Source organism: Daphnia pulicaria, chromosome 1, assembly GCF_021234035.1.
Source record: "Daphnia pulicaria isolate SC F1-1A chromosome 1, SC_F0-13Bv2, whole genome shotgun sequence".
NCBI classification, from domain to species: Eukaryota; Metazoa; Arthropoda; class Branchiopoda; order Diplostraca; family Daphniidae; genus Daphnia; species Daphnia pulicaria.
Window position 1 is genome coordinate 25,399,917 of NC_060913.1, and position 27,424 is coordinate 25,427,340.

General features: G+C 40.4%; 4 protein-coding genes, 2 long non-coding RNA genes and 1 pseudogene across 14 annotated transcripts; 2 read left to right on the forward strand and 5 right to left on the reverse strand.

Annotated features, from left to right (window-relative positions):
* Positions 1 to 2,838: 2,838 nt before the first annotated feature.
* LOC124319606 lies at positions 2,839 to 4,846 on the reverse strand. The gene is made up of 7 exons (XR_006913308.1): positions 4,594 to 4,846; positions 4,321 to 4,414; positions 3,974 to 4,248; positions 3,659 to 3,760; positions 3,196 to 3,444; positions 3,069 to 3,141; positions 2,839 to 2,983 (listed from the first exon to the last, which is right to left on the reverse strand). It is a non-coding gene; the product is annotated as an uncharacterized LOC124319606 (long non-coding RNA).
* A 130-nt stretch (positions 4,847 to 4,976) lies between these two features.
* On the forward strand, positions 4,977 to 6,382 carry LOC124316162. Of its 4 annotated transcripts, none has more exons than XM_046781949.1 (4): positions 4,977 to 5,099; positions 5,187 to 5,350; positions 5,433 to 5,528; positions 5,595 to 6,382. In XM_046781949.1, exons 2-4 carry the CDS (start codon positions 5,198 to 5,200, stop codon positions 6,246 to 6,248), a joined length of 903 nt encoding a protein of 300 aa, XP_046637905.1. In that variant the 5' UTR covers positions 4,977 to 5,099; positions 5,187 to 5,197; the 3' UTR covers positions 6,249 to 6,382. The 4 variants fall into 4 exon arrangements, with proteins under 4 accessions (XP_046637905.1, XP_046637896.1, XP_046637923.1 ...); XM_046781940.1 differs by having other exon boundaries at positions 4,982 to 5,099; positions 5,183 to 5,350; XM_046781967.1 differs by having other exon boundaries at positions 4,996 to 5,095.
* Positions 6,383 to 6,733: 351 nt separating this feature from the next.
* LOC124317689 lies at positions 6,734 to 9,340 on the reverse strand (annotated as a pseudogene).
* Positions 9,341 to 10,644: 1,304 nt separating this feature from the next.
* On the reverse strand, positions 10,645 to 13,786 carry LOC124316242. 3 transcript variants are annotated; one of them, XR_006911824.1, is made up of 6 exons: positions 13,492 to 13,786; positions 13,344 to 13,414; positions 13,148 to 13,262; positions 12,290 to 12,995; positions 11,418 to 12,214; positions 10,645 to 11,347 (listed from the first exon to the last, which is right to left on the reverse strand). XR_006911824.1 is itself a non-coding variant. In XM_046782068.1 (4 exons), the coding sequence occupies exons 1-2, from the start codon at positions 13,286 to 13,288 to the stop codon at positions 12,291 to 12,293; spliced, it is 846 nt and encodes a 281-aa protein (XP_046638024.1). In that variant the 5' UTR covers positions 13,289 to 13,770; the 3' UTR covers positions 10,645 to 11,347; positions 11,418 to 12,214; position 12,290. The 3 variants fall into 3 exon arrangements, 1 of the variants encoding a protein (XP_046638024.1); XR_006911823.1 differs by having other exon boundaries at positions 13,344 to 13,786; XM_046782068.1 differs by having other exon boundaries at positions 13,148 to 13,770.
* Positions 13,787 to 16,598: 2,812 nt separating this feature from the next.
* Positions 16,599 to 18,019, reverse strand: LOC124319799. Of its 2 annotated transcripts, XR_006913489.1 has the most exons (5): positions 17,801 to 18,019; positions 17,674 to 17,746; positions 17,461 to 17,505; positions 17,046 to 17,393; positions 16,599 to 16,949 (listed from the first exon to the last, which is right to left on the reverse strand). It is a non-coding gene; the product is annotated as an uncharacterized LOC124319799 (long non-coding RNA). The 2 variants fall into 2 exon arrangements; XR_006913495.1 differs by having other exon boundaries at positions 16,599 to 17,393.
* A 2,185-nt stretch (positions 18,020 to 20,204) lies between these two features.
* Positions 20,205 to 21,592, forward strand: LOC124316199. 2 transcript variants are annotated; one of them, XM_046782003.1, is made up of 4 exons: positions 20,205 to 20,456; positions 20,535 to 20,677; positions 20,755 to 21,207; positions 21,282 to 21,592. In XM_046782003.1, exons 1-4 carry the CDS (start codon positions 20,447 to 20,449, stop codon positions 21,543 to 21,545), a joined length of 870 nt encoding a protein of 289 aa, XP_046637959.1. In that variant the 5' UTR covers positions 20,205 to 20,446; the 3' UTR covers positions 21,546 to 21,592. The 2 variants fall into 2 exon arrangements, with proteins under 2 accessions (XP_046637959.1, XP_046637968.1); XM_046782012.1 differs by having other exon boundaries at positions 20,755 to 21,204.
* A 421-nt stretch (positions 21,593 to 22,013) lies between these two features.
* LOC124314859 (L-threonine ammonia-lyase-like) lies at positions 22,014 to 26,432 on the reverse strand. 2 transcript variants are annotated; one of them, XM_046780277.1, is made up of 9 exons: positions 26,380 to 26,432; positions 23,911 to 24,624; positions 23,713 to 23,830; positions 23,550 to 23,638; positions 23,338 to 23,472; positions 23,102 to 23,198; positions 22,813 to 23,014; positions 22,430 to 22,751; positions 22,014 to 22,351 (listed from the first exon to the last, which is right to left on the reverse strand). In XM_046780277.1, the coding sequence occupies exons 2-9, from the start codon at positions 24,160 to 24,162 to the stop codon at positions 22,187 to 22,189; spliced, it is 1,380 nt and encodes a 459-aa protein (XP_046636233.1). In that variant the 5' UTR covers positions 24,163 to 24,624; positions 26,380 to 26,432; the 3' UTR covers positions 22,014 to 22,186. The 2 variants fall into 2 exon arrangements, with proteins under 2 accessions (XP_046636233.1, XP_046636225.1); XM_046780269.1 differs by lacking the exon at positions 26,380 to 26,432 and adding an exon at positions 24,774 to 25,453.
* Between the last annotated feature and the right edge of the window lie 992 nt (positions 26,433 to 27,424).

Sequence of the window (27,424 nt, forward strand, 5' to 3'; positions counted from 1 at the left end):
CATTTTTAATTGACAATCATGTTAACTCGCGTTAACTGAACTTTTAACATCAATGCTGTAGGAGTGCAGCTATATAGTGATTTTTAACCACCGACTACTATAAAAAAATAAAAATTCGAATGAACAGCACACCCCTATTCTGTTTGGAGTGTTTGCCACGAAGCAAATCCATAAAATAAGCTTTTCAAAAAACGCAATTAAAATTAGTTAATAAAAAATGTGAAAAGTTTTAGCCATACTTCATACTTCTTCCATTTCCTGTGCTTTTTCATCCTCGTATTCGATCAAGGGAAGTTAAAAAGGTCTCATCAAGGATGGATTGCGTAACAAGATCGCAAAAAAATTTGGAAATGCTACTCAACTTTCTAAGCAATACCCAACGGCAGTACCGGTATCCTTGTCTTCGAGTACAAAATACCAATGCGGGAGAAAAATAGAAACAAAACAATTCAAAAGCTTTTAGCATATATCGCATCGCAAACTGCCTGCTGAATGCAAAAAAGAAGAGACCGACGGTTTTTTTCCAGCTTGAAACGACAAGTGAGTGTGAAATAAACCTTATTGAAGGCTTGATTCTATTGACTTGTCAGTTGTTTCAATAAACGACGCAAACCGGGAATATTGAAACACACACAAAAAAGGCTATTTAACTCTTAGCCGTCTACAACTAAAGCAAATGACAATGAGTACTTCATAAGTCATCATTTGCTGAAGTTTACTTTTTAGCAGATTAAAAAACTGATTCGATTTCAATCCTACCGTGAAATGGTGCAGCTCATGTTGATGACAGCATGAAACACTAAGGTAGAAGTGGAAGAAGATTGATTCCAATTAGAAAGATCTTTGCTCCGGTCACCTATTTAAACAAAAAAACAAAAAAAGAACAAAAAAACATGAGATATGAGACAATTATAGCACAAAGAAAATGGTTTGTGAAGATGTTTGAAAACATTCATGTAAGTGAAAGGAATGAATAGTCTACTTTCAACGAAAATTGAAAACGAATCAAAGTCTAAAGCAACTCAAACAATGCTGTGGGTGACGGTATTATAACGTCCTGTACATCAATATTACAAGAAAAGAACACGATTGACATAGGCTGGCCTGGCAATCATTCGATCAATCGTTCAACTTCTAAAAAAGGAATGTGCTGGAATGTCTAGGCACTTCATGGTCAAATTTTGTTTTGAAAAATTTCACCAAACAAAAATTAGCAGAGTCCTTAGAAATATGACAAGTTATTATTTCGTCTAGTTCTCTATCACTGCAGAGTAGTATCACTTTGTGAGAAAGAATTTTAGTGAGGTAGCAACAGAAAGATCATGAAACAATCTCATCAGTCACAGGGAAACCTTTAACAACTGTTTTGTTGACTATTGATTGGTTGCATCGATCAGGCAGACTAGTCTCTCTCCTCCCCCCCCCCTTTTCTATACTTAACAGGAAGAAAGATTGGAACTCCACGTAGGTCCCAGCCCCCAAAAAGTAGCTATCACTTAACTAGTCTTAATTTAACTGAAAGTAACCCCAAACCGCCCAAACACAGAGTTAACTGGATGGAGAAATGGCTTAAAACAGAAAACACTTGAATAACGTGAAAAACAAAATGGAAAACAGAAAAACAAAACATGACTTCAAGACTTACAGTTTTTTAAACTATCCATTCTGAGAACACCGAATGACAACCTCAACCACTGCTGAGCTGGAACTGAATCATTCAAGTTTAAGGGCCATTGTAATGTTTAGTTGTTTACGTCCAATTCCTTTGTCATGGCAATGCGATTGCAGCGGCGAAATTCTCAACCAAAGCGGCGCGATTTTGAAATCGCACTGACTTATCCCAATTATTAGGAATCACATCTAAAAAAAAGCAAAAGATAGAAGACAAAACGGGGAATGTTAAAACTTAGAAATTCGCTAAACTTAGAAAAACAAAAAAAGGAAATTGCCAAGTTGGTAACGGAACAAACTTAGTCATCACCTTTGCTGAATCGTTTAGCTTTGTTGGAACAGTCTCCTATTATAAAACGCGTCTGACTCCAAATGGAATCGCTGTCGTAGGTTCTGGTGCGGAAGTTGCGTAAGGACGAGCGGACAATGTTGATCACGTTGGCGTTGGATGGCGTTGGCGGCTTCGCGGTGAGGCCATGGGCACAAAACGGGCCTGCAGCAACTTGATGGTTTGCCGTCTGCCCCCGTAAGCAGGGCCAGGGCTGTCGGGTGTCGAGTACCAACCAGACAAGAGACACAGTGATGGACCTCGCGATACATGTCCGGCTCGAATCCTGATGGGAAATGGAAATTTGAAAATGTATCGGAAAGGCAACTTTTAAAAATGGCGAAAAATAGAAAAATTTCATGAAGCTGGGCCTGGGATCACCTAAATTGCCACCGGGGGAACTTCAAACATGATGCCAAAATCGATGTGAATAATGTGATGCCCTTATAGCCTTCGATCATGTGTTGCCATAGTGGCGATCCTTGATCTGTAGGAAGAAACCGACCAGAGAGTAGGCAGCCGTGGAGCGTGTTATATTGCGCCTGACTGTCTGGAACTCATGTCACCTCGTCACCGTATTTGTTGATGAAATAGTCGTTGAAGTTGCTGACATCTGTTTGGCGGCCGAGCTAGTCGCAGGATTTCGGGTTGGAAACGCACTGGATAACTCTGCAGCCGGACGAAGTGGCCACCACTCGGTAACGGAAGAACGCCGGAAACGACCGTGATCTTCCCAAAAAAAGTCGAATTCGCGCTCGTAAAACTATAAATTTTGCCGGGCCGGAGAGTAAAGTACCGATGAATTCAATCAGACTCTCCAGCGTGTCGTAGACTAGAGGTCGTCGTCTTGGGTGTGATCTTGCTCGTTCGTGAACTAGTCGGTCTGCACATTGCAGACGAGCTGGTGGGTGGCTAGCTACGAATAGTTACGAACTCGATGATGCAACCCAGGTGTACGACGGATACGAGTTGGGCATCAAACGGCTGCAGAGAATTTTTGGCCAGCCACAAAATAAAAACGAAGAATTATTGAATGCGAATGAGAAAAAGGAAGGAAGGCTGGACCTACCCAATTGAGCCGTGTTGGGGGTGAAGCGGATGCTGGCGGAAAAAAGTATGCCAGGGCTTTCACCGGATCAATCCTGGACCAGTAAAGAGGTTAATTCAGTTCGGGTGATTATTTGCATATAAGGTACATATTTGATATGATGCTGTCCGTCGTGACACGGTAGAGGACCTCGGGTAAGTGGGCAACGCAGCTCGGTGTCAGCTGGACCAGCCGCTGGATTTCCAGTTCCACTACGGTGGCGGATCGCAATCGGGCCGTATGGGCCAAAGGCATGACCGGAAGGCCAGTTGACGGAGCTGTCCCAAGCGATTCGGACATTGTCCCTTCAAGCTTTTTTCCTGAGGATCATTCTGTGGTAGCAGTGCAGGATTAAAACCTGAAAGGAAAATGGATATTACTTAAGATATCAATAATTTTAAAAGAAGATTGAAGTGACTTCAAGCAATACCCCAAATCAAAGGCGGTTCCAAGGAACTCAAATGCAAAATTAAAAGTAGCAGCCAACTGGTTAACAAACAAAGAACTTCTGCATAGCGTCCACTGTAGGCACTGGGTCCCCCCCCCCCCCCCAAAAAAAAAAAAAAACCTACCTCTATTTTTTCATTAGTGAAATATTCACTAAGAAGCGAATAAGATTTTGGCTCAATCTCGTCATCTGTCACAGTAGACTTTACGGTGTTTTCACAAGCAGACTACGTGAACGACCAGAGAAACCAATTTTAAAAAATCAAACAAAAAGGGATATTGTTTAAATTGGAAAAAAGTAAAATTTATTATTAATTGAAAATGTAAGAGCTTGAGGCCTGTAAAGCTAGAAAAACCATCACAGCTCGATAGTACGGAATCAAGTCTGCTATCATTTCCACTTCTGAAAATAAGGATGTAGAATTCAATGGGAAACGTACCGGAGTTCTGTGAGCAAAGAGAGTCAAAGCTCACGATCATCATGGACCACCCACACTAGAGCTTCCAGCTAATGTGCTTTGCCGCTTTCATGTTGGGTTCCGGAGTCGTCTTCCAAGGTTTGGTAGCTATTGGATCGATAATCTTGCGATGCAACACCACCAACAACACCGATCATCGATTGAGGCATGACACCTGAGGCTCTTAGCCTCCAAAAAGTTGTGCCCTTACCTCCAGGGCCTGAACTAATGACTGCTTGATCAGCATCTCCAGACACCTACAACAAATGTAAAATTCAATTAAAATAAGTCCGTTTGTGTAGAAAGAGGACAGAATAAAGGTGCAATACTTTGGGTATCCAAAGTTGCTTCACATCTAACTTGAGATTGTCACCCTTACTATTCTGAATGGTATTCCAGGCTTCCAGCCATCGTCACTGGGACCTGGGGATAATAAGAATAAAAATTTCATTTCTGGTAATACTAAACTTAATGTTGACAAACACAATCAGCTAGCATTGTTGGGCTTGTAATACCATCATCCATTAATACGGATACAAGATTGCCATCATTCACGCTTCTATAGATAGTGAAGCAGTCGAATTAAATTAAACAAAACTTACGTGATTGTTTCCGATTATTACGGTAATCACCACCACCTCTGTCGCCCATTCTACCTATCGAACCCATAGGTCCCTGGAATTGTGAATTGTTCAACTTCCTCTTCTGTTCTTCACGCTATTTGTGAACTCCCCTGTGGATCTAGTCGATCAGAGTCTTGGGATTACTATTCTCACGACGAGACAACCACTTTACGATAACAATTTCAGTCAAAGTTCACTGATACGTAGTTGATATTGACAGACGCGACGCAACGAAGGGAACCAGCGTTTTAATCAAACCAGGAAACCATTTCGCTATCTAGTGGCCGAAAACGAAACGAAATTCTCTGCCCAAGGCAGAATCGGCACACTTTTTCGGGTCACTTTTTCCCCAGCAGCGCCCCCTCCAATCCTCCTTCTGATTCGAGTAGTGACAGTTTGAATTTGAACTTGGAAGCTCATTGCCATTTGATTCGTATCAGTTTTGCTAAAGTTACTCAATTGAAATATTCTTCGTCTATAAGTAGGTAAGTGCCCTTTGGATCCCTCCTGATAACTGTTATTTGTGAATCATTATTTGGATTCAATGAAAACAATGAATTCTCCTCAGATAGAATTCTGGACAATGGAAACTCAAAAGGTCAAAAGGAGGAGACTTTTCTTGGATGAAGGGGTTACAGCTGATGAGAACAGGCAGACAGGGGAGAGATTGGAACGTGCTTCCACCTCCAAAAATGATGATGCCTTGGAAGGTCAGAACTATGTCGAACAAAGCAAGGTACCAATAGTTAGGAAATTTGTGTGTCCGTTCTGTTCTGTGTGTCTCAATATTAATCTTTTACATTTGTAATGTTTTGTAGCGTGCAGAATCTGCAGATGAGGTTTGTCCCACAGAATGCCTTGAAGGTGAAGTTGGAGACGTGACGCCGAAACGAAATCTTCGAACAAGGACACCGGTATTTAACATTTAAATTCCGTTGGTGGTTAAAACTTAGTTTCACCATTAAATGTGTTTTACACAGATGAAAAACTCCGTTCCAGAAGTTGAGAAAGGATTCGTGAATTGGAGCAACGAAGAGAAAGAAAAGCTCCTCTTCAATTTGGAAATTGACGGTTTTGATGGTGATTTGAAGAAGTTAGCAGATAAGACACTGAACAGAAGTGCTGAAGCTCTTCGGTATCTTATAACTCAATGTCAACAAGATCGGGAGAAACGTAACTGGGAAGTGATGCTGGATAGTAAAATTGAAGATCTGCGCAAGATGGAAAGGTCCCACATGTATGAAAATGTGCCCCTGTGCCTCCAACTGTATTCGCTGTACGGGACACTGCCAGAATCTTCTCAAGTCGGAGGAGTCGACTATTCAGCCGTTTATGCCTATATTGCCTCTCTCATGCGCGGGGAAATTCCCAAGAAACTAAACTCTGCTACAATGGCGAAATTATCCCAGGTTTTCCATCTGCTAAAACAACGAATCTTAGAAGAACCAGAAGTTCCCCTACCAGAATTTCAAAGGAACGAGGAATTCAGTATCGAAAAGATGACCGACTTAAAGGAACGAAGATCCATTGGATTCTCTGTGGAAGAGTTGAGAGCTAAGGACGCCCTCCTTTCGGGAGATGTTGCTAGTATTGAAGAGTTGTACATGTCGCAAGCATCCCTGAATCCGTTTTAGTGCTTAAGTTTTGCACTGTTTTCAAAATGTAATCCCATCTTCACAAACATCCAACCAGTTAAATTATCTCGGCTTCTGCGTTTTTTAAATAAATTTAACCTGCCATTACAGACTAATAAATTGATTATCGGATATCGGGATATTTAGTTGAGAATTGTCCCATCTGAGAAAACCGGAGATCCAGAAATGGTTGCTCAGAATTATTATAAGGTTTACTGGTCAATGACTTGGACTGTTATTATTATTTTTTAAATAAGATTATTGATAAGATCAAGGAAAGTCAAAGGTCTGATCCAACAAATAAATAGTGACACTTTACACTAATAAAGATTTAATGCTTTAAATGGGTCGGGTGTCAAACGGATTAAGCCACGCATAAAACTTCAAAAAATTAAGCTGAATAACAATCCCATTTAGCCTCACACATGACAGCCTCACAAATTTGCTATTTCTAGGCATCGCGATTTGATTAAAAACGTAAAAACTTTCAACAGAAAAATTTGTCTATTTACCAAAAACCAAAAACTTAACCTGTTACTATAAGTCTTTTCGGTTTGGAAAAACCAGCAGCTCTTCTGAGTTTGAAATGAACGACAGGCGGATGCTAAGCAAAATTAATTAAAAAAGTTGGGTTATCCACTTATTTTCAACATTTTATGTACAGAATTAGACTCACCTTTGGCCAGAACGCATCACATGAAACGTATTGTTGATTTCCTCATAAGGCTCATGGTGAGAAACAAATTCATCAACTTTAACTTTCTTATTCCGGTAATCCTCAACAAGACGAGGACCACTATCGCGAGATTTCAAGCCTTTAAATTAATTTTGCTACGATTAGTTTTATGTTAATAGGAAATCTAAATGAATTAATACCTCCGAAAGCTGTTCCCTTTCAGACACGACCAATCACCAATTGGAAAGGTTTCGTCGAAATTTCCTGGCCGGAAGCGGCTACGCCGATAACACCAGCAATTCCCCATCCTCGATCGATGGCAAGACTCCAATGCAGCTCTCTAAATAAATAACAGTTGGTCCAAGTTAATATTTTAGTAAGAAAATAAGTTTACATTGAATACTACCATGCAAGCCACTTTTCCGATGCATTCAAACGAATAGTCAACTCCACCATCGGTCATGTCAACCAAGACTATTTGATTAGGCTTTTCGTGATCCTTCGGATTGACGAATTCTGTAACTCCAAACTTCTTGGCTGTAAGTGTCACAAAACTAAGTTTAAATTAAAATACATTTTTTTTTAAATCATTCTCATTTAGTTTCAGATAAAGGCATACTTTAATGGAAAAATTACTTAATCCCCAGATAGCCACTGTGGAGCCTGGCTCTACTCCAGCAGTGTTCAAAGCTACTCCGTATCCAGTTGAAATACCACATCCCAAAAGGCAGACTTTTCCAAGGGGAGCAACAGCGTTTACCTACGCACGCAATGAAATTAAAATATGCACGAGAAGCTGTCATAAATAACTGAAAAATATACCTTGGCAACCGAAATCTCTGCGTAGACGGTATATTCAGAAAAGGTAGATCATCCCATGAAATGGAAAATGTCATTTCCTTTACATTTGAATCGAGTCATTCCATCTGGCATAAATCCTTTGCTCTACAAACAGTATTTCAATGTAATATTTTGTATTTCTATTGATGAAGAGATCCTTACCTGGGTGGCTCGAATCTTTACACACAAATTTGTCTTGGGAGACTTACAAAACTTGCAGTCATAGCACTGTGGAGTGTAAAGTGGAATCACATGATCACCTTGAAAGGTTTTGAATTAAAGAGAGGTAAATAGATTTATTAGCTGGCAGTTGTTACTAATGTTAAAATTGCAGTTTATACCTAGGGAAGTCACTCCTTCTCCAACACTTTCAACAATGCCACCTCCTTCATGACCAAGGATGCATGGAAAGATGCCTTCAGGATCATGTCCATCTAAAGTGTATACATCAGTGTGACATACACCACGATACGGACTTCTCCAGCTTGAGGAGGTGCCACTTCAATGGTTTCAAGGCTGAGTGGTTCCTTTGCGGCCCAAGCAACAGCTGCACGGCAGGTGATAGTCTGAGGATTATTCATTGATTAGTTTCAGTAACTGATCACCTCTGGTTCATATTTCACATTGAATATTTTACTTTCAAGAACTGTGTTACTAAACTTTCACAAATACTGTAAATTTAAACATTTTTATAGCTAATTGTACCATATTTCAATTACTGAATAACTCAAACTTACTTTTCCAAGCGTTTCAGACAATTCTAATTGAAAGAAAGATATCAGTTCGACCAAAGGTATTTTGTTAACCAGCAAGTTCTCTCAGCTGTCTGTCAATGAGCCACTTCGAGGGTCTCTTTATCAAAATGTAAACAAGAAAAAGGCCTTCTACGTCGTAGTGGCAGCACTGTAAAATGGCAGCCAAATAATTTTTTTAAATCAAATAATTTTTTTTTTCTTTTGAATATAAAAACTAATACTAATAAAATCAATGAAAATTCATTGGTCAAGTAAGTATTTTAGCTTTATTAGACATTTTGTCTTTAATCGATTGAAAATTTCGAAGATGTTGCAACCCTAACTTCAGTTTCCATTTCTTCTCAAAGTTTCAAACTAATTGTATCTTATTATTAATAATACTAGTAACTTAAATACTCGGATGATGTGTTGATTATTGAGCTGTTCGCCTGTTCCAACTTCGAAATCAATCCAGCGATCCAGCCGTTCCTTTCAGTCGTTCGTAGGTGCTAAAGAACTTTCGGCTAGTCGCTAGATGGCTAAAAGTATGCCCACGGTCCAACTGGGAAAACGCGGTGTTTCAAGTTTTGATTCTCACAGTGCTGCTGCTACAAATGCTCTTCGAAATTCTTTGACACACGCGGCCGTGTACTGTCAACGGTTGGACCTATTACTTGATTGACAGACACGGAAAGACTTTCCACCTCTACTCTCAGACAGGTGGCATCAACTTCCCAAGAGAGAAAAGTGCGGGCACAACGCTCCCGCGTTCTTTTGCGTCTAAATGGAGCGTGCGGGTCATCGGATAACTCTTCTCGGTAGCTAGTAACTACCTCTCTCATTCTTCTTTATCTTTCACTTCTTGCGCTTCATGTTCCCTGACATATTTCCCGATTTCCCCTAGAGCTTCAGAACGCGTATAATAAATAGCAATAGCACGCAAGAGCATTAGTAGGCGGTAGTACATCAGCTTTGTGAGGGGGGTCGTACGAGTCGATTTGATGTCGCAGCCTATTCGTATGAAGTAATGGACACAATTGAGTTTTCACTCAGGTGGTAACTCCCTTTTTTCCCCCAAAGCGTCATATTGCATGACTATAGTCATGCTTTTCATTCATTTGGGAAGCAAATTCAACAGGTAATCGAAGCCCTAATGGAAAGCGAGCATGTCATTACGAAGAATATTACGGACAAGATTAAGGGGATGATTGAGGAAGCGATCAAAAGTGAAGAAGAAGCCAAAATAAAAAAGAGGAGACGAGTTCCAACAGGAAATTGAACAAGCGGAAAGAAATGTGAGCGAAAAAAAGAGATACTGGGAAGACACTTGGAAAACCAAGTTGGGTGCTTGGCTGGCATTTCTCGTCAACGAGTTCCAAGAAGAATCGCTTGAACATGACCGACAAATGTTGAACGAAGCGTAAGACGAATTGAAGAGAACCAAAGAAAAGGCCTCAGCCCGTAATAGAGACAAAATCTCAAATAAAAAGATTCAAATCAGTTGGAAAGATGTGCGAGTTGATGTGAAGAAAACTCTAGACAGAAATGAAACAATTGGGTAAACCCCAATTGTTGATAAAGAGGAGAATTTCAGGTTTCAGTAACATGCACATTAAAAGCTTATACAGCTTGTTAGTTGGTAGTATGCTGTTTAAACATACTCTCATCGGTGAAACAGAAATCTAAATTTGCTTTTTAATTCATTTTCTCTACATACCATATAGCAGCACTTGATCAAAACAATCAACGAAATGTTTTATTAGGGAATACTTACGTTCTTCAATTAAATAGAACAATTTGTTTCTTCTATCGAACTTGAAAATTGACGGCTCAAGTACGAGTACGAGGTCAAGACAAGCATAGACTACGAAGTTCGAGACAATTTTGACAGCTGACAGCAGATTGCTAAAAAGTAAGAGCAGCCTGCAGCTCCGTCTAGTGGCGAATTGTAGTAACATTAGAAATCGCACATTTTTTAAAGCGCGAGTTTACAAAATCTGAAATCATGCTAGACTACCTAAAAGAATACAAAATAAATGTTATTAACTAACTTTTATAATAAATTACCATCTATAGTAATTTACTTCAAGTACAAAATAAATACATTTTGAAGTACACAAAGGCGCTTATATTAGTCATCACAAGATATAAGATATAATGTTCAGCTTCAGCGATATGGGAAATCTCTGTATCCAACCGAGTTATCACCAATTAATTAAGTTGGACTCAAATGTGATGAATCTCATTGACATTGACGACAAGATTTTCAAAAGAAAGGCAAAATGACGGAAAGTTCATTTCCTGGGCGAGATGTGTGAGTTATTGCACCGAATCATCCATTTATACATATCATATCATGTATGCAACTACAGAAGGAAATTCCCCAAACTTTAAATTAAGTTCTAAATCTCGGCAAAGTGCATATCGATTCAGATTTCAAATTCATACCATGAAGCATGCAATCTTGCGCATAATTTTAACGAATCAAGCGAAGATTCTCTGTCGTCTGACAGCAGATATGCAATTACATGACCGGCTTATTATTCTTCTAGGCGTGATTGCAATTAGTTGCAGAGTAATAGAGTCGTACGTCAGGCCCGGCTTGCACTTGCAATCACCCGTGTAAATATGCAATCACATGAAAAAATCGCAGGTCTCCCTCTTCAGCGTCTTGCCTTCCAGCGGAAGCATAGGCTTGCGGATGGAATCGTATCGGATTCTTGAACCAACCGTATATTACGGATCGAAAAATTCTCGCTGAACTTCTTGTGGATTTTGAGGTTGCTCTGCGCGTACTTTTAAATGTCGCCCATGGACGGAATGGCGTGGCCCTTGCTGTTGAGTCCAAACTGTAAAGAACATTCGGGATTGATCGAGTTGAACCTCTGAGTTAAAAGAAATGGGAAAATAATTGCATACCGTCGACGAAGTTTGCTGGAAGGTGCCGGAATCCATCGACTAGCGGACAGAGTGAGCCTGTTATACGTTGAATAGCAAGGTCGATCATTAAAACTTTCAAAACTTCCGACTCAACAGTCCACTAACGGTTAACAAATGTGTACTCAATAGCCGTCCAGAAATAGTAAATTTTTTCGTTCTAGGGTCGGCCATGAACACGTATTAACGTTTAAGGATTTCAAAGTTCTATGTGCTTTCCATTCTGACGGCTAAAACAGCTACTGTCCGCTTTGACCAAATTACTTTTAATGTGGGGTCTAGAAAGAAATGATCGCTTTCTAGTGTCCGAATTTTTTAGTTCTAGTTATTCCGGTTTGTTGTAACTTCAACAAAATGGCCAAAATAAATTCTGGGGTCGACCCTGAAATTATGCCGTTCTAGTGTCTGATTTGAAAAATAATAAAAACTAATTTATTCCGTCGTACAGTAACGTTACCATCCAGAGTTCCACTGAAAATAATGCGCGGGTAAAAATGAGTTTAGTAGGCCTATGATTTCATCGAGTATTCAAGAAGAACTTTGTATAAGTGAAGTATTAAAGTAGCTAATAAGGTAATTTTTAACTTGAATGTAAACAAATAAATTTTGATGTTTAAGAAATAAATTTTGACCATGTACTAGACAAGGGTTTCTAAAATTATGATAACGGTTATCAGTTTCAAGAATTTTGAAAACAATATATACAGACGTAAATACATACGAAAATTTAATCGAAATACGAGTCGCGTGTCTCGCGTCCTTAGCGGGATTTGACCAGACTAGAAATGAAATAGAGAAAAAGAAGATAAAATTTAGAAAAATTTGAAACACTTGTTATACAAAGCAGAACCAACCTTAGTCCATTCTCTTCTTCTCATCAACAGGAGCCTCGATATCAAAATACGGTCTGGCCCATGATCGAAAGCACTTGTTAAGTACAAACAGCAGCTTTTGATCCTCAACTGGATCTCCCAAGCAGTTCACTTCCGTCTCAGAGATTCCGTTTTCTTTTTTCACTTCGACAGACTCCTCGCCCTCTAGACTTAGCAGAAGTCCTCTTAACCCAGTAAGAGAGGCCAAATTGGCCGGAAAACTGATCTTCGAATTAAGATTGGACTCCGGAAGACAGAGCATTACCTCAACGGCACCAACGTCTTTCTCGGCAACTCCAGCTGCCACCAATTCACTGGCCTCGCGGGGGATTTTCCCTTGATCGGTTTTCAATGACAACAGTCGTTGTATGGCACTTAACATCATTCCATTACGACGCCCGTCGCCTGGGAGCGATAATTTACGGCGGCGACCCTGACGGATGGATTTGTGTAGATTCAACAATTTGTCGATCTTCAGGTCCAAAGCTGACTTTGCGGCCTTTTTCGGACGCCCACGTGGTGTTTCGGCCGCGGGCACAACTGATTTGATTGCAGCGGGAAGACATTCGGCTGCTGACGAGGTAGGAATTGGGGAAGGTGTGTGGTGTTTGGTCTCCGTTTGAGAGACAGACCTCCCAGTTTCCTCATACATTCCACTTCTCGCACGTTGCTCTTGGTCAAAGCCATCCTAGATAGAGTAAAAAGAATCATGCATTAACATACAAGTGGTACACATTGTGTACATGATTACACCACTGCTTTTTGCACTCACAATTCTCAAACTGCTTTTAGCAAAGTAAAAAAAAAAAAATGCATTTCATAACACATAAATAAAGTTACCTCTTCGAGTCCCCCTGCAGTGACCGTCTGCCCATTTTGGGGATTCACTTCAAAAACAAAATCCTGAAAACCATCGGGATTAAAGGGTAAGGCCCAGGAATCATCCATCTTTAGTCTAAACCACAATGAATAATATAACATATTAGACAAAAGTAAGTAAAAACAAAAAAAAAAACTAGCAGGCACAAGCACAAACCCCACGTAACCAGAATCCTGGACAAAGCACGACCGAGTGCAAGTGCTCAGCTGGCAAGATTATTGGCAAACCTTATTGACAACAGAAAGAAACTGTAACTGGGTGTTCCTTCTTTAACTTACACACCAGAAATGGAAAAAAATAAGACCTGGGTCACTGAAAAACAACAAAACTCTACTTGGAAATCTTGCTGGCTAAAATCCAGCAAAAACATGAAATTGAGACAAACGCTAGTTGACTTGAGTGTGTGACTCATAGGGGTGTGATTGTGTGTTGGTGACTTGGTGTGTGGGGGCTATACAGAGTGCCAGCAACTTCATTTTGATCATCACTCACCAGATGTCTTCTTCTTTTTTCATAGCTTTATGACGTCATAAATTAGAGATATTCCGTCTGATAATAATATCAATAAAATAATTTTTTTTTTAATCAATTAGCAATATGACGATCCGTTTTACTTTTACCCCAATAAAAAAAGAATTGTGTCTGCTCGATGTCCGCTGTGCTCTCAATTTTTCTTGTTTTGCGATCCATGGCCATCTAGCGCTCAGATTCATTACACGAATTTTGTATTTTTACCGTTTTAAGCAGAGCTATAGACTCCTGGTCGCTTCACGGCTGTGTTGGCTTCCCTATCCCGGTTTCAGGGTAAACGTAAGCCCATCGCTAGCTAATGGTTTTTTGTTGTTCGAGGAAGGTGCGGGATATTGGGCCTCTCCTTCATATAGTTGACTTGAACGACGTATCCATTTTATTATGCCCTGGTAGGTGACAATGTGGGTGCGCCCATCGGGCAAGGCAACGCGGTAGGATCGGGTAGGATCCGGTCGTGACTTTGCCGTCTGCTTAACTGCTGGTGCCAGTCGGTGCCAGTTGACGTTCTTACTCGGCTCGCCCTTCACTTGCCAGGCAAACGAGTGCGGCAGAAAATTCTGAATTTAAGAAATGAATGAATTAACTAATTAAGTGAAAATGAATCTAAGAATTTGCGCAGAAAATTCCTAGAAATGAATAAAAGAGTCGTGTAGAATTCAAAAGACAACTTAATTAAAAGTTTCAAATGTTGTTACTTATTTACCTCGAAATTAGAAATGAATAAAGGAAAATTCCCACATTTAGATTTCCTTGGCTGTTAGAATCTTCAATCGAGCAAAGCCGAGCCGAGTCTTAAAAAAAACAGATCAAATGCAACCGATTCAAGTGCACAGAAAATGAACCAAATCTTACACTTTTGAGGCAGATTTTGTGGCATTCCTCAAATGAATCAGACCAATGAAGCTCATTGTTGTACAGGAGTGTCTTTTGCCAACCATAACAGTCGAATCGCGTACGTCTCAAAGGCTTCCCATTTATGCTGCAAAATCAGCAAAATTCTTTAAAAAAATTGACGTCAAACTTAATTACGATTAAATGAGATGATGATTAATTATTGTCAAATTAAACCAAATTTTTTTCGGGCTAAAACATCGTGCCAGCTATAATAATAAACCATTAAATGTGAATCTGAAATGAAATGTATCCAGTAGTTACCTACATTGGCTACATACATTGTAAGCTTAAACATTACATCTTCATAGACGATCGCATAGCCTTTCGGTTAGCGAGTCTGAAACATGAAGTGAGAAAACTATAGCAGATCACAGTCTATACTCATGCACAAAAGCCATACGTTAGGCTACATCGATCGTGTGAAACTGTGTGCGGACCTATGCATGTTTAGGAATCGGAATGGAACTTGCATAGTGGAATTATCCAAGTTAAATGGTATTTAATAGCAATATATTCAGTATAGGGCATACTGTGGTTGTTAAGTGCGTCATGAAAGTTAAGTGAATGGAAGTTATGTGAGCCTATACAACAATCCGCAGGTCGTGTATTGTAGTAAGCATGCAGCGGACGTATAGTCAAAAGACCATACTGGTACATGAACTGAAGCTGGATAGACTTTTTGCGTCTATCATTTATTTCAGATTCAAAATTAAATATAAAACAAACATATTTTCCAAACATATATATTTTGTACAACTCGTCTCATTTTAAAAAGGGACAAATCTGTGACGTTCATACATGTCAGTGGTTCAACTCCTTCCACACGCTAGACTTTTCTATACCTCTTCAGCTTCATTTTTATTGTTAATTTATTACAACTAAGACGTTTTATAGCCTAAAAAATAGTTGTTTTTACTTTTAGTTGTTCGCGGTGGTTCATAGCTTATAAGAATATGGAACGCATGATTCTATACTGAATATTGAAGAAAAGGCAGAAATCAAAAGATTATTATTATCACAGGCTGCTAGCTCTAGCTCTTTGATAGCCCTAATTCCTTCTAAAAAATATTCCCTTATCCAAATTACAAAAACGAAAATTCAATGGATGTAAATCAACTATTGATTCAATACGGAATCGACGTCAATTGCAAAAACATCAACGGAGATAAAGCTCTCACTGAATTGTGTGGATATTATGAATACGAAAATTTAATTGACGTAAAATTTTTTAATTTGAAGTGGATTCAACGCAGATATACAACGTAATTAAACAAACGCGCGCCTACATCCAGAAAAAAATACGATAGAAAAAATCACAATGAAATCTTTCAATTCCTTCAACAACATTCAGATAAAAACAGCGACCAAACGAGAGATGAGCTGAGAGATGTTTAAATAAAGTTGACTTAACTTTTAGACAATTGTCACTTTGTCATCCATTTTTAACTTGTTTACAATCTTCCCTTAGAATGTCCAGTTATCAAAAAGATTAAATTGATTATTCATCAATATTGTGTAGCCTATAAACGATTCTTAATCTAGCACCTTGATCAAGAAGGGTGAAGAATTGTTAAATAAAAAATTCTAAATTAATTGGTAATCACATTAACTTAAAATTTAACCATAGTATTGTAGAAATAATCTTTTTATAGAAGCATCAATAAGGCCGCAACGGTGCAGCTATAAAGTCTATAATCACTGACTACTATAACAAGTAACAATTTGAGTGAACATCATACACAAATTAACTCTGCTGTTTGCCACGAAGCAAAAGCCAAACTAAAAAATAAGCTTTTAAAAACGCAATTAAAATTAGTTGATAAAAAATGTGAAAGGTTTTATAGCCACACTTCTTTCATTTCCTTTGCGTTTTCTAATGCAAACTGTAAGTTGAATGCAAACAAAAATTAAATAATACTGACGCTTTTTCTTTTGCCTGTGCCTGACAGCTTACACCGACAAGTAAATGTGAAATAAATCTCATCAAAGGCTTGTTTCTATTGACTTATCAAATCAGACTCAACAAACGACGTACAACAGGGAATAGTGAAACACATTACATTAAAAAAAAACCTATATGCTCTATCAATTTACAAGTAAAGCAAATGAGTCCTTCAAATCATATAATTTCCTGACGTTTAGGTTCTGGTAAGGATGTTGAGTAACAACGAGCGGACAATGTTGATTGTGGTTTGCTGGTTGGCGGCTTCGCGGTCGTCCATGTGCAAGAAACGGGACTACAGGAACATGAGGGTCTCCTCCCGTAAGCGGGGCTGTCGGGTGTCGGGCATCAACCAGACAAGAGACACAATGATGGACCTCGCGATACATCGAATCCTGATGGAAAAATTGAAATTTGAAAATGTATCGGAAAGGCAACTTTTAAAAATGTCGAAAAATTGACAAATTTCATGAAACTGGGCCTGGGATCACCTAAATTGCCACCGGGGGAACTTCAAACATGATGCCAAAATCGATGTGAATAATGTGATGCCCTTATAGCCTTCGATCATGTGTTGCCATAGTGGCGATCCTTGATCTGTAGGAAGAAACCGACCAGAGAGTAGGCAGCCGTGGAGCGTGTTATATTGCGCCTGACTGTCTGGAACTCATGTAACCTCGTCACCGTATTTGTTGATGAAATAGTCGTTGAAGTTGCTGACATCTGTTTAGCGGCCGAGCTAGTCGCAGGATTTCGGGTTGGAAACGCACTGGATAACTCCGCAGCTGGACGAAGTGGCCACCATTCGGTAACGGAAGAACGCCGGAAACGACCGTGATCTTCCCAAAAAAAGTCGAATTCGCGCTTGTAAAACTATAAATTTTGCCGGGCCGGAGAGTAAAGTACCGATGAATTCAATCAGACTCTCCAGCGTGTCGTAGAGGTCGTCGTCTTGGGAGTGATCTTGCTCGTTCGTGAACTTGTCGGTCTGCACATTGCAGATGAGCTGGTGGGTGGCTGGCTACGAATAGTTACGAACTCGATGATGCAACCCAGGTGTACGACGGATACGAGTTGGGCATCAAACGAGTGAGAAAAAGGAAGGAAGGCTGGACCTACCCAATTGAGCCGTGTTGGGGGTGAAGCGGATGCTGGCGGAAAAAAGGATGCCAGGGCTTTCACTGGATCAATCCTGGACCAGTAAAGAGGTTAATTCAGCTCGGGTGATTATTTGCATATAAGGTACATATTTGATATGATGCTGTCCGTCGTGACACGGTAGAGGACCTCGGGTAAGTGGGCAACGCAGCTCGGTGTCAGCTGGACCAGCCGCTGGATTTCCAGTTCCACAACGGTGGCGGATCGCAATCGGGCCGTATGGGCCAAAGGCATGACCGGAAGGCCAGTTGACGGAGCTGCCCCAAGCGATTCGGACATTGTCCCTTCAAGCTTTTTTCCTGAGGATCATTCTGTGGTAGCAGTGCAGGATTAAAACCTGAAAGGAAAATGGATATTACTTTAAATATCAATAAGTTTAAAAGAAGATTGTAGTGACACCTGGCAATACCTCAAATCAATAGCTGTCCCAAGGAACTAAAGAGCGAAATTCAAGGTAGTTCAGCCAAGCCAACAGGTTAACAAACAAAGAACTAAGTAGGCAGTGTTTCGAAAAAGATGAAAAAAAAATTCATTTCAGACTAGAAAACGCTTAGTTTTATAATGGCGAATTTTAACCTCCTTAAATTTTGCTTTTTAATCGCCAAAGAAAAATGACAAAGTGTCTATGAAACGATGATTTGAATGAATCCAAATCCAGATCAAAGATGTTATATTCTCTCGATTCATAATTCAGGTAATTTCGGAAACCGACAACGGCTGCCATCTATCGAATTTACGAGCAAGTGCCGGTGTGGCGGCAAATCCTTTTGGGTTAGAAAAGGTTCCAGTTGCACTTTGATTCAAGTGTGGAAAGTTCAAATATTTTTTAATTTGATTTGTTTACCCCACAGACAAAGTTGTAAGTACAATACCAAAATCTGTAGTCGTTCTACCAATGAGTTATTTAATAAATCCTAAACCTGACTGAGGCAACAAAAAACGACAAAAGAGAAAACAGTTCCAATCTCATAGCTCAGGAATAATCGTACCCCGTACGTATGTTACGATTTAAAATCAACACCATCCAAAAATCAGAAAGGAAGAATAGAGAGACATTTCTCCTACCTTTAAGCCTGGGAAATACAGCCAGGCATCCATCCACAAGTGCTTCATCCATCTGCTGAAGAGTTGAATCCACCAGGAGGGAAAAAGGGTGTACTCGTGAATACACCCACACCTCACATGGGTGTACACAAGGAAGGAGAAGATATTTTAGAAGGTGAACACATTTTCTTTTAACCTATATTTTTAATTAATTAAAAATTAATAAAAGCAACACCATGATAATTGTAGAATCAAGTAAGGAAATACTGAGAAACTAAAGTAGACTTAAGACAACTTATCAACAGTAAGAAAAGTTAGGATGCAAACAGGAATCTAGACTATGACAAACCTATGCTGATTCTGATAACGAAAAATGAAAAAAAATGGCATTTGCAAGAATAGATTAAAAAAAAATGGCACATTACAAATTAATGGCTGTTAACTTATTCGTTGACAAAAGGTCCACTCTTACCGAGTTACTGGTCTATCATTGGCAAACACTCGTGCAATATTCTTCCTGGGTTTTAGGGATGACATTCTACAAAGAAGTTCATATGCAACAATACAAGAAAATTTGATTTAAAAAAGGGGGGGGGGGTATTGACGTTGGAACCTGTAAACCATGCTAGAAACAATCAGGCACTTGATTCAAGTATCACTTTGTTGTGCACCCATTTGACAAGTATCCTGTTTGTTTTACCACCTACGTTTTCTTAGCATTATTAAGGTTTTACTCAACTTCTATACCACTCATACTTAACTAGAAATCACTGCAGCAGATTTTCTTTTTTCTTTAACTACCCCGGTGGCCAGGTCTTCAAAATAGAAAATACTCCAGCTCTCGCGTGGTCGTGTTTAATGTCGGCAGCCATTGTTGTTTGGATCGTGCAGACGGTGCCGTGTTGCCAAAACCCAAACTTAAAAGCTGCGGAAAGTAAGTTATCCGCGCGGCCGCGTGAGTCTGTGTAAAAATTAACATTCTAATTTACGTTTTGAAATTATCTGAATTTCCTTAGCTACCTCATGGGATGTAGTCATCATAAGGTGAAAGTTGCAACGAATTGAGGAAGACCTGCGTTAAGAAAAATTAATGCTCAAATTGAGTAGCATACGCTAAAAGCATGAGTGCTAAAAGACAGGAATACTGACTGCTAGGATAAATATAACCGGAAAAATAAAAAATTCGGCTGGAATAAGAACAAACTGAACATGAAAAGTTTGAAGGTAAGAAACCGCACTTGAAAGTAAAATTTTATTCTGCTCTAATAAAACTTTAATGGTAATAACCAGTTAACCACACATCACATCTAAAAGAGGAAATCCCTGCAAAGATCATCAACCCCTCGCCCCACAGCCCACATGAAAAACCCCACTGTCCCTATATCTCTAGGTAGTTGCTAGCAACTACGCTATTAGAAAAATGAAAATAATGGCAACGTTGGGAACACGCGCTCACAGTAACATGTGTTTTGATTTTCTGGAAGAAAGACTGTTTTTTTATAACCCATCCCTCACACTAGCTGTAGCTGGATCTTCGTTTTAAGTTTTAACGTGTTATATCCCAATTTTATGAAGGATACTTAATTCAAGTAAACTTTATCTGTTGTTTCCGGTTGTGTCATTTTTTTCATTTTAGGTTAGTCTCAAACTGATTTTTAACCTCATAAAAATCACATGACAAATTTTCAAAATGGCTGAAGGTACAGTTTTATAAAAATCCTTCGAAAATTGTTGATTTGCTGAAAAGAAGTATATAATTATATAGATTTCTTGAACAGGGATTTCTGGACAACTTTATCAATTCCCTCCTGAATCATATGTTGACCCATGTACCATTTGCCTAGGGGAGCGTGAAGACAGGTCATTGCCCAACAACTGTTTTCATGAATTTTGCTTCAGCTGTTTACTTCAATGGTCCAAGGTAATTCATGTGCTAAAATAACAATCTCAAGTTTGTTTTAGTGTTCATTCAAATCAATGTTGTAAAAATCTGCATAGGTAAAGCCAGTGTGCCCACTTTGTGTCCAACCCTTCAGCTCTATCATTCACAATATAAAATCTGACCATGAATATGATGAACAGAGGGTTGAGATTTTGGATCCATTATTGGATTTTGAGTACAGCATGAACTACGATGAAATTGATTCTAGTCCGGATTTGATTCTCTACAACGGGAGATCAATATTTGATCAGCTCTACAATTCAGAACAACCAACTAGCACTTCCCAGGTCAATGTCAGTCATGCACCAACAAGAGTTTTCATGGTAGTGGGTGAAGAACTGGGAATGATAACACGTAGTGGTGCATCGAGTAGGCCTGCTGTTGCAGAATCCAGCTCTGAAGATAATCTCTCAACACTACACACTCCTTTTACTCAGCAGCCGGTTACAAGTGAGCAGAGTCTAGAAAATCTCGACAGTTTCCCATCATCTCTCCAATCAGACTTGGTAGTAATAATAATTGTTCTAATTCTGATCTTTGTTCTTCCAAGTTTTATTTACACCAACACATTTTTTATCTACAGGCATCTCATGATAGTGGTTCATCACTTCCGCCGAGACCTAGCAGAATCGGTCGAGTTTCACTGGCTATCGACGAAGGAGAACGTATCGTTGATCCTCCCACGTTTACAGGCAGGGGGCTGCATTGTGAAATCTCTAACCGGCCAGATCCTAGACCGTCGGCACCGACTGTCGGAAGGAGAAGGACGGAAGAAGAAGGTGGAAATTTTGAGTCGGACGAAGAAGAAGGTGTACATTTTGAGTCGGAGATTGATCCCGATCTATGAGCTTTGAAATATAACTGGAAAACATTTAAATAAAAAATTTGCCAAAATGAGAAGTCTCTCAGTAGTGAAAATGTTAACTCACACTCAGTTAAAGATGAAGCTTTTGCCAACACGAATATGTAGTAGAAAATTTTTTTACGAACGATTATCTCCAATATGGTAATAATGGAATCTCGTGCTCCATTAGAAAGGGACTCGAGGACACCGGAACGGCCTTTTATGTGGTGAGAGTGACGTCCAAGAAAATGACTTCCTTCCACTGCCCCTCCAGCAAAAACGGACGGTATATGTTTTTGCAATGACAAATTCGTCTCAACTACTTTGCCGACTAGCTGTGAATTTCTAATTCAGTTTTTCTTTTCTGTCACAATACAGAACAACCTCGACCCGAATTCGCCAAGATCCAGATGAATCTAGTACTGTGTGAACGGTAGGAAAAGCTCAACATTCTCTCTCTCTCCCAGCATGTTTATTTGTATCGACGATGTGTATTGAAATCCGACGCCGTTATGAATAATTCAACCATCGTAAACAGTAGCCATTAAGCCAAACTATGACAAGGCAACAAGACAAATTCTAGGTTCCGTTTCTCTTTCCATTTATCTATGACGTTTTAGGGTGGGTGTATAAGATGATTTCATTCAGATTAGTGGTGAACGCGAGTCCATAATCTCTTCGGCCGCCAGTCCACTGCCACCAAGGGCATCGGCCATTTTGCCGAAATGGACATTGTTGTAGTGCTCTTTGAGGACTCGTTCCAGTTCGACAGCGTGTTCCACATCCCTCGTTTCGCACATGACTCGAACCTGTCAAAACAACACCCGAGCGATTTTCAAATGTGAAACAATTTTTAAACCGATCGAATCGCGCGCGTTTTTTCTTACCTCGACGCTAAAGATGTCGCTCTTGAGCCAGGCTCGCTCGTGCAAAATGTCCTTGATGGAGACGCCGAGATTGGCCATCAATCGGCAGAGTTCGGCAATGCCGCCGGGACGATCGGAAACAGTGACGCTAAATTTGACCAGACGGCCATCGACGGCCAGACCGCGCTCCAGACAGCGACCCAAAACGGTGGTGTCGATATTGCCGCCGCACAAGGGAATGACGACTCGTTTACCTTTCAATTCCGGCAGCAATCCGGCCAAAATGGCCGCCAATCCGCAGGCTCCGGCTCCTTCGACCACAGCCTTTTCAATCTCCACCAATCTAACGCGTCAATCAATTTCTATTTCATTTTTTTTTAACTTTTTCAAAATAATAAATTCACCTCAGGATAGCCATGGCAATGTATTCTTCCTTGACGACGACGCACTTGTCGACCAGAGGAGCCGCCGTCGCTAAAGAATTAATTCCAACTCTGGGCACGGCCAGACCGTCGGCCAGCGTCGATTCGGCTTTCGTGTAAATGGGCTGGCCGATTTTCAATGCGCTGCTGAAACTGGCGCAACGCTCCGATTCAACTCCAATAACTGTCATTTTGTTCGGTGTGTGGATAAATTGCATATCATTTAAAAAAAAAATGATAGGAGAAAAATTTTATGGTTTGGTATTTTTACCTTGAATGTGAGGGTAAAGCGATTTGACAGCTAGGGCCACTCCGGCAATCAGTCCGCCTCCACCGACCGGTACGACCACAGCATCAATGTTCTTCACCTGTGGTGTATTTATAGTTTATTAAAATATAGGTTTGGTGAGGTAAAACTTGAATGGCGGGGGGTTCGTGTGTGGGTTGGAATAAGTGAGGTAGATTATAGAGTCTAAAATGATTATTATATTCTCCGCGTTTCCAAACCTGTTCGACGATTTCGAGTCCCATAGTGCCTTGGCCGGCGATGATGTGCGGGTGGTCATAGCCATTAATGTACGTCAGGGTCTTTTCCTTGGCCAGCCGCATGGCAAACTCGCGTGACTCGCCAATATCACGACCCTAAAATAACACCAAAAGAATGTTGTAGCCATTTTTTCCTCGTTATTCTCATTTTTTTAAAATTCAAATTGTATCACGTGAATGATGATGTTGGCGCCAAATTGGCGACAAGATTGGACTTTCATGATGGGCGCCACGATAGGCATGACGACCGTTACCGGAATACCTGTCGGGGGGACGAAAACCAATTTTTAAAATCTAAAAACTCTCCTTTTCATTTCAAATAATTGATGTACGTACCTAGCTCTTGGCCGTGATAGGATAGAGCCAGGGCGTGATTGCCGGCCGAAGCGGTACACACTCCTTGTTTCTGACTGACTTCGGGCAGCATCAGCAGAGTGTAACGGGCCCCCCTTTCCTTTTTTAAATCCAATTTTTAATAGAAGAAAGTTTTTTTTTTAAACAATTATTGGCGGGAATTTCAAATTTTGAAATTACCTTGAAACTGCCGGTGTATTGGAGGAAATCTTTTTTGAAAAAGATTTGCGTTTCCGTCATGCTGGACAGATGGGAGCGGGTGCACGGGGTCATCATGATGCCGGACTTGATTTTGAAAGCGGCGGCGCTAATGTCCTGGAACTGGACGATCCTGGGATTCTTGGGATCGCACCAAGGATCGAACAGATCCGAAGCGTCGGCGCCATGAGCGTTGATGGCGATCGTTGGGTTTTCTTTGCTTTCACTCGACATGTCGATGTTGGCCGTGGTGGTAACAGTGGCGGAGGCTTTTGGTGCTACCTTCTCTTCCGGCTGGATCCTTTCACTGGTGAAAATGACTTCGCAGTCGAGTTGCGTAACCGTCGGCGGTTGAATCAATTCAAATTCGATCGACTGCTGGTGTTGAATCACTGGTTCCGGATGGATTTCAGCGGGTAGGGCGGATGGAGTCGGTTGTTGTTGTTGTTGCTGGGGGTATTTGATGATGGATTTGAGGGCCGCCGGAGGAGACGATTTCAATCCGCTGACCTTCTGAGCCGCGAAAAACGGCGACTGAGCCACGGGTCCGATGGGATCGCAGTTGATTGCAGAGTCGTCGAGATCACAAGGTTTCGCTGGCGGTGATGACGTACTTGGCTGGACTCCACCTTCTTCTTCTTTTTCCACCTGACTTTCTATTATTGCCGGCGGCTCGTAATCCGCAAAGTCGACACTCTTTGAGAGAGAAAATAGAAAATAAGAAAAACGAATCGTTGCCAATTTGGAATGAATTTCTGAATTATCGACAAAAAAATTTTCTTATTTTTTTATTTTTAAAGATAGAAAAATGGATAAAACGATCACGCCCATTGCAGGATCCGTACTTTGTGGGAGGTGGTCACGTGCGAGACGAAATACTGACGCCGATCCTTGCCCGACATTGTGTGATGGCCACTCATTTTTTTACAATAAGTTAATTAACGGTACTACTTTGAGAAATGTTTAACACCTGATAATGGGACGACTGGTGGCGATCTGGTGGCCCGTCTCACTGAACTGAACGATAGGAAAAAACCGGATGAGCGTGCTCCCAACAATTTGTTCTTCCCCCCCTTTTTGTGCGTGGGTGGAATAGTTTTTCTTGATTTACAGTGATGAGATGTTTTTCTAGTTGGTTGGTTGGGGCTTCTAAAAACAGATCAACCTTACTCGACAGAAATTGACTTACGACTCAGTCGACTGCTATGTCGACCGTCTGGATGACTCAAGAGCCTCTGTACTGCTGGATGCTGGCCCTATACACAACAAAAGGGCCGGTGTTCTTTTTTGCACAGGAAAACAAACAAGACGTCAAACGGGGTAACATGTACACCGTCTTTTTAAAAGGAGAAGCGTGGAATCTATTTCGGAATGAGGCGATTATCGAGAAGATTGGCCACGAGCCACACACTAGTATAGGAGTCGGTTTCACTTTTGTGTGGGGACTTGTCATCGGTCCAACACCCAGTAAAAGGAGGAAAAGTATAAAGCTCTGACCTTGGCCGATCAGCTGTCTAGTCGAGCGTCGAATGGACGATATGCCAGTCAGGCCTATACGACGATTGCGCTATTTTTATATTTTAAGAAATTAGACACACCTGTCGGGTAGGACGAGAATGATTGGAATCTCAACGCCATCTGTGGTCGTCAAGGAATTTTGGTTCTTATTTTATTATTTTTATTTTTTCGACGATAATTGGCGCCGGATTCAAACGTTTTTGAATTTCTTATAATATAAGAGTGCGCAGGTGGGTTCGGGTGTGTCTGGTAATCCGAGATATGAACGTCGTAAATTAGCCGACAGTTGACTTTTGTCTAATAATCTAAACGATTGAGATGTTTTAATCATTTACTATTTTTAAAAATAAAAGCGCTTTTTATTAGCCTTGAATTCCTTGGGTAATATTATTTGACTAAACTTTTGGTCAGGCTCATTTTCCTTAAACCAATTTTGAATTTAAAAAAAAATAAAAGAACTCGCCCCGGCGCGCTTTAATTTGAACTGGTATTTAAAAAAGCCACTCGTGTGGCGGTGTGCTGCTTACGGAGGATTCCAGTAGACCCCAATAAATTGTCTTGTTTCATTTCTCCTTTTTTAAAACAAAAAATTAGAAATGCTCCGAGTTAGGATCGCCCCTTTAACGTCTCGAGTTGTTCTGCTGGTGGAGACCACCCGGGCCGAAGCCAATCAGGTCGGTCTAAACGAGATTTCTTTTTCTTATGTCGGGGGATGATTTATATTAGCTAGACCGATAGGTAGTAGTACGCCAGATCTTCCTCTTGATTTCTTGATTTTTTCCCAATCGTGACATTTCAATCTGATTACACGCGCCTGTATTGAGAGGCTTGCGCCCGCCATTTCCATAAATTTAAATGCAGCGTAAATCAACTGTGAGCTATAGAGACTATCTAGAGAGAAAGTGATGAGCTAATCAAGCCCGTGTGTTTTACCTTTTGCTGTTGCTTTTTTTCACCTGGGGAAGATTCTCTGAAGAAAGTTACAAGTTGTGTCGATGATTGGAGCTTTCACGATGCAGTGGGCCCTCAACAGTTGGACGTGTTCATTCTTATATAGAAAAAGGTCGGGGGCTGCTGGGGCTGGTAAAAGAAAAGGGAGAATGTTTTTGTAGACGTGTGTGTGTGGATATATAGCGGGAATTGTTAATTTTTTAGAAGAAAACACAACAAAAAATGTTAATCGCCTTCACGTCAATGTTTGTGTGTAAGCCGCCTCTAGCTGGTGTCCATGGCCCCCCCTATAAGGTCGACTGAAAAATAATCATAACAACAACAACAACCCTCAAGGCCTATAAGTAAAATATGTTGGTGATGCCACGGGCGACTCGACCTGAATCGCCTCATCGAAATGTTTGGCGCACAACCCACAACAACAACACGGAGGAAAGATCAAAAGAAAGAAAACGAAAGGATCGAAAGCCTGGGAATATTCGTGTCAATTTGCAATAATCAGATTGTGATTGGAGCACAATCAAAACTTAATTATCGGTAAAAAAAAACCAAACAAATTCGTGATGGAAATAAAAACATTTTCGGTTGTATAACGGCCTCGACTTTTACCCCAGTAGAATTTAGGAGGACGGAAACCGGTTCGACATTTTCTCTTTGATTGTCCATATGTCTTTATTTGGTTGTGATCTGAAATCAAATAGAAGAAGAAGAAGATGAGAAAGGTCGTCACGTCCACCGTGGCGTGTGTGTGATTCGTATATGGCGCGGAATTCAAACAAAAGACCCGTCGTTCCGTTTTTGATTTCTTGGATTGACAAAACGCTCACGCGCGGGCGACGCGTATATTTTTATTTTTAATACCCACATTAACTTCTTTTGATTCGCCTCTTTCTCTTTTTATCTTTTTAAAAATTTCAACGATTTAATTAGATTATTAGCGGAACGCGCTCAAATCGCCCAGAGCTCTCGATTTGATCTCCGTGATTTTTCTATTTTTATAATCAAAAGTTATTATTTTCTTTTCTTC